The 6,000-nt window shown below is 44.2% G+C and overlaps 1 protein-coding gene across 2 annotated transcripts in view; it reads left to right on the forward strand.

Moving 5' to 3' along the window:
• ECPAS (Ecm29 proteasome adaptor and scaffold) overlaps window positions 1-2,171 on the forward strand; it is an 819,497-nt gene extending 817,326 nt beyond the window's left edge. For both annotated transcript variants that reach the window (XM_085641278.1, XM_085641277.1), the window contains exon 49: window positions 1,899-2,171. In XM_085641278.1, coding sequence (XP_085497404.1) covers window positions 1,899-2,038 — 140 coding nt within the window. In that variant the 3' untranslated portion in view covers window positions 2,039-2,171. The remainder of the gene's footprint in view (window positions 1-1,898) is intronic.
• The last annotated feature ends 3,829 nt before the right edge of the window (window positions 2,172-6,000 follow it).

A 6,000-nucleotide genomic window follows, 5' to 3' on the forward strand; every position in this document is an offset into this window, starting at 1 on the left:
CGTGGGTCGTCACTGTTGACGGAGAAGTTATTTTAGGACTTGTTGGTTTCAGTAGCAGACCCTCTTCCACAGCTGTATGGCTTTGGTATCTATTCTAAGTTAAGGAATCTGCGGCTAAATGTCTCTATCAGATGAACGAGTTACTTACCTTCGGTAACAATGTATCTGGTAGAGACACAGTCTAGCCGCAGATTCCTTAACGCCCGCCCATCCTCCCCGCTCTTCGGCCTTTTCAGGTGGGGTTCTACCACCTAGCCTCCTTTCATGTGGCCTTGGTCTTCCTGAGGTGTGCTTTCGCACCTTCCTCTGGGGCAGGGTGTGTTGTTCGGCTTTGAAGCCCTTTGGCCCTCCACCCCATCCTTGTTTTTGGGTGACTACGGTCTGTGCTTTTCAATGCTGCTCCACCTGTGTTCCTCCAGCGTGAAGTTCTTCTGTTTTTCTACCCTCCCTCCGCCCACGTCTGTTCTGCCTTCCATCTACTGCAGTCGGTTGGGTTCTCTTTGGTTATGCTACAGACCTTCGATCACTGGAGGGGGTGTGTGGTATCCATTCTATGTGGTTGTTCACTTCTGGTCACTTGTCTTGCAACATGCTGTTTCAGTCTTGTGGTTCTTTTAACTTCCCTCCTGTGGTGTCAGACTGTGCCTTGCTTGCCATGTCTTTAGTACCGCTGCCGTTATCTCCTCGAGGTCGGGCACGGCTTTTCGCTTGGATGGGCCCTTGCTGGAGCAGGTGCTCTGTGAGTTCCCTTCGGTCCCTTCTGGTACTGAGTGCTCTTTCAACTCGGTATTGTTTCTCATTCTAATGATTTGGTTCTCATTCTCATGTTTTATTGTTGTTTCAACGATTTTTGCTCTTTTTAAACACACTGTTCCTATGCTCTTGCAGTTTTTGTCATGGCTCCGCGTTGTGGCGCGGAAAAGTTTCACTCTAGAAAACTGACGTCAGCACGCCAGGAGGGTCTTGTATGGCTCCATTGAAGTCACTTCCGTAGCCCACGTCAGGACGGAGCCAGGCGACGCTGCCTCCCGGCGTGCAGAGGTACTGCTGGGAAAAAAGATTTTCCGGATCCAGTCTGACGCCTGGGGAATATTCTAAATTAAAGTATCTGTGGCTAGACTGTGTCTCTACCAGATACATCGTAACCTAAGGTAAGTAACTCGTTCAATAGTGTTTCCATCTTCTTAGTGTAGTAGATTGAGACACACAGCACAGATGGTGCACACTTTTCTCATACAGAACTTGTAAACAATAGGCTGAAACATGACATGCTTTACTTTTTTTTTAATTCTACAGCTCAGACCTGTTGGCTTTGTAAATGCTTCTAGATATGCTCGCATTTTGAGAAACGCTGCACCATATAGGCGGTTTAAATTGCCTGCTTACAACGCAGCATATGCCAGTGCTTAATTTGTAAAATAAGTGCCAGGGCCCTGACCAGGAGACCACTGCAGCTTGCACCACCCTTTGCCACATCACTGCTGCCAATGATGGTATCAAGACAACTACTAAACTTCTCTTTTGCCTGCAAGTGCAACAGTTTAGATTATTCCAGGTCCTCGAAGCTAAAGGAATGGCTGGCGAGGCAGGTAGTAGTATTTCTTAATGTATATTGTATTCATAAACAACCGCTGTTCTGCTCATGTCTAAATTAGATGAGCAGCGCCACCATGTGGCGGAGTGTCATAAGTGTAGTGATAATTAAGTGCCTCTGCCAAGCACCGGAAACCACGGGCTCACATTAAGCACTGGTATATGCAAATGTTTTAGGTTAGGCCAGTGCTTCAGTGTTATTTAAACCTCTTTAAGCTGTAATTTCACCTTTTGCATCGTGTTCTACAATAAGAAAATGTATGTAATTAATGAATATTTTTGTCTTTCTTTTTATTCTTTTACAGAATCCAAACAGTGGAACAGTTTGCCACCAGAAAGCAGAGAACACCTCAGTGTATCGCTGACGTCAATGGATTCGGACAGTCGGCCAGAACTGCGGGACAGAGCTGCTGTTCTGAAGCGGAGGCTGGAAATACTTGGCTGATAAACACATTTTCGAAAATTACAAAGTGCCATATAAAAAAAGAGTGGAGAGGAGTGAAAACACAAAACAGGGATGTGAAACTGAATTTATAGCATGTATCATTTCAGGATAATAAAGATTTCTTTAAATTCTCTTTTTTTTGGGTTGTATTGAATTCGTTCTTTGGACAGGGTAATTGCTGGCTTACGTCTGATTCTTAGGAATTCTGAGTAAAGCAAATTGTCTGCCACAGACTAAATAAGCTCCTTTTATCGTCACGGGTAAAAATGCAACTAATGTATCGGGTGAACAGAGAAGTTGGTTAAGATGAATTGAAGAAAGAAACACTTTAAAGTGTGATTTTATAAATATTTCATTTTCTTTTTGTCCAGATATATAGCTAATATTTCTTTGCTAAATTCAAGAACTTTGTATCCTATAGTTTTTGAAGCCGAGTAACTAAAGCATGGAGCACATATCTGCATTACATCAAATATCCTTGGATTTTTGATAAGGTCAGAACAGTTAAATGCAATTGCGTAATTCATGCTTTTCAAAACTCTTATTTCCTATAAAAAATTCTAAGTTGCTCAGTGTGCATGCACGACAGTCAGATTCTACCATCATATGCACCCACCTACTCCGTGTGTTTTGGTGCTTTTCTTCTTAAGGGATTTTTTTTTTCTTCTGCTTAAGGGAGTTAAGATTTTCTTTGCATGGTGTACATATTTTAAGTTGTTTGTTAGTGTATTTTTTCAGTCCATGCTCTTTTGCTCGTTGTCCGTTTTGTTACGTAGCTCCTAGCACCTTTATCAAAACTCGGGCATCAAGAGATGCAGCTCGTGCCTTTTGCAGGTGTCAAATCTAACAATAAGTGGTACCCCCAGCGCCTGGGACCCCAAAACCCCTTGCTTGACAGCGCACTATGTAATTCTTTTTCCACTATGTTTTTTAAGAGGGTGGTCTACCAGCTTCAGTACATTTCCCCATCACCACTGAGCTATCAGGATTTAGTTCTGCTAAAGCAACTACAGAAATTGAAAGTATATTGCTGCTTTATTTTTAAATGGCATCCTCTGAGGTTTAAATTTCTCAGATAAGTTGTCTGAAAGAGGCGGAGGACTATGAGGCACTGGCAAGGCCTTTTAACTGTGCATCTTGTATGTAATACTGGAATCCTTGTTGCGGTGTTCTCCTTGCCAACGCCCACTGGTATATGCTACAAGCCGCTGAAAAGCCAAAACAGTGGATCTCATTCTGTGGAGGAACTACAAACTTATACGAGAGAGTGCCCCAAAGCGCTGTCTGAGTTGTACACTGGAGGGCGCTTTGATGCAATTAAAAGGTTTGTTATGCGTGGTAATCTAGCGGTGCTTTTCGGTTTCAGAGCATATAAAGGTTCTTCAATTCTGCACCTAAAGGTTCTTCAATTCTGCACCTCTAGCTGTAGTGGTCCTATGAACTTTTTAAAAGCTTAGACACAGCATTTGACCTTAGTTATTAATACATGTCCTCTGAGACTCCAGCTCACTCTTCCCTTATCTGTCTTGCCCTTTTGTGTGCATTTTGCTGGTGAAGCAGGGGAAAATTGTTTATGAATAATGAAGGGTTAATTAGGACTATGTTATCCTCTGGTGTGTCCAGGTTTCAGACAGCCATGGACAAAGGTTCAAGCCATCGAAAGCAATCCTTACTGTATCTTAGGATGGATGGATGGATTTGTAGTTCCCTTTATTGTGAGATGACATTCTGACAAGTCCTCTTCCTTTGCAAGAGAGATTTTTGTTGGTCCTCTTTATAACACTATAACACTTTTGGCACAGAATCTTTTCATTGCGTGGAGATGGAATCCATGGTGCATACCTGAAGGGATTATTTCCACTCCTGCTCTATTTGGGCTTTACCCTGTCCTTGGGGGATTGATGGTAATTGTGTAGCCTGATGTGAGAAAGTGGCTCTGTATATACTGTTCCCAAATAGGTACAGGGTGTACAGAGTCCACAGTCCCCAGAGGTTTGGCAGAGGCTAAAGTTAGATATAACCTTACTCTCTAAAGTGGTAGCTTGGTCGAGCAGTAAGGCAGTATCAGAGGACTGTGTAAAGCATTTGTTGCAGACACTCAGCCAGCAAATGGTCTCACACACTCAATAACTGAACTCTAGGCCAATGGTTTATATATAAAAAATATATGCTTGTTTTATTTTAGAACCAACACTTGGCATTAAAATATACTTTCTCAGAATGAGATGCTTTATATAAATACTTCTGCAATATGCAATTTACTTTTGTAGAAAGTTACAAGTGGTTGCAATAGGCAACACAATTCTAAACACAATAATGCATTGAGTTCAATAGAAGTTTCAAGTTGTATGCCACAGATTATTTTTAGGATTACTTTTGGAATTCCAAGACTGGATCCTAGATTCAGTCCTGAGTCAATACTTGGAATCAAGTGATCAAAGTCGACTTAATTACTGTGATGATTTTTAGACAATATTTTGCTATTTTAAAAGTTGACACTTAGAAAATATTTCATAGAAAACAGTCAATGATTCCCTATGGCAGAAAATTCAAGTTGCAGGTATAGTATGTTCTCGTTACTTTTGTAATCCAATACTGGGTGTCTAGACTCAGTACTGGTACCTTTATCCAAAACAGGTAAGTAATTACGTTTTCAGAAATTATACGATTTGTAAAGAATATTTAAAGTTTGCAGAAATTGACACTTAGAAGAAATTTCACAGAAAAACAGTCAATGATTTCCTATGGGAGAAAATTGTGTTACTGGTAAGTACAGTTGTAAGTATTTTTCAGAGTCAGTGCTGGGCACCAAGATCCAGCACTGGGAGCTCACCTAAGAGCAGGTGAGTATTTTCGCTTTCGTTACTTGGCTGATTTTGGTGAATATTTTAAATTTTGAAAAGTCCACACCGAAGAAATTTCAGGAAAAGCCAGCCAGTGTTACCCTAAGGAGAAAATTGAGTTATCGGTTTAAAGGTAGGTACTCGACTGTCAGAGTTAAGGTTCTGGGCATAGACTCGGGGGGGGGGGGGGGGGGGGGGGGGGGGAGGGAGGGGTCTCCCAGGGTCAGGTAGGTACAGTTGGTTCACCCTCAGCGGCACAAGGGCGGCCGCGTGCAGAGAGAGTTAGGCCCAATGTTATCCTATGAGGGATAGGGGGGGCCTTGGTTGGTGGCTGCTGACTAGCAGGCCACGTGGCTGTGGGAGCTGGGATCCTGGTCACTTACTCAGGGCAAGTGGGGAAGTAGATAGGTGTAGAGGTTGCACTGCCAGGGCCTCTCGGGCGGCTGGGTGCAGGGTGCTTTTGAGCCTTCGGGCGCTCAATTGATTTCAATGGTAAATCTCCGGTTTAGAAAAAGACTGCAAGCTGGGGGACGAAGATTCTTCAGGTGCCACCACCACTTCAAGAGGTAAGTTGGGTAGTTGGAGGATAGGTAGGTACCCCGGGATTGGGCACAGGGGGGCGCGGGGCACCGGGTGCAGTTGTGCCTTTTGGTGTCGGGAAATCTTACCCTCTGTTGATCGCGGTTGGGGGGGCACCTGGTTCTGAGACTGCAGGCTTCTTCAGGAGTGTCGAGGGAGGTCCTTGGGTGCCGGACTCGGGGTCACAGTCACCGTGGGGTCGTTCTCGTGGTCTTTGTTCACTCCGGCACAGGCCAGGCTTGGCAGGTGCAGAGTGTGCTGGGTTCGCGGTTCCGGGCTGCTGCCAGGGATTAGAAGTAGTTTTTGAGTAGAGCCTCTACTCATGGGAGTCCCAGGGGGCTTAGAGTCAAAAGGTAGCCAGGTCCTCCGGTGGTTGTGAGGTTGCTGGCCACAAGAGATGCCGGGTTGGAGCAGGAGCAGGTTCGAGGGTCGACAGGCTGGTAGGGGTGGGGCCAAAGCAGTTGGTGTCTTCCTCTTCTTAGCAGCTGAAGGGCAGGTCTTCTTTCTTCCAGCTGTTCTTCGGATTTTGGAATCTGGAAT

The sequence above is a fragment of the Triturus cristatus genome, chromosome 2_2 (assembly GCF_964204655.1).
Source record: "Triturus cristatus chromosome 2_2, aTriCri1.1, whole genome shotgun sequence".
In the NCBI taxonomy this organism is placed as follows: domain Eukaryota; kingdom Metazoa; phylum Chordata; class Amphibia; order Caudata; family Salamandridae; genus Triturus; species Triturus cristatus.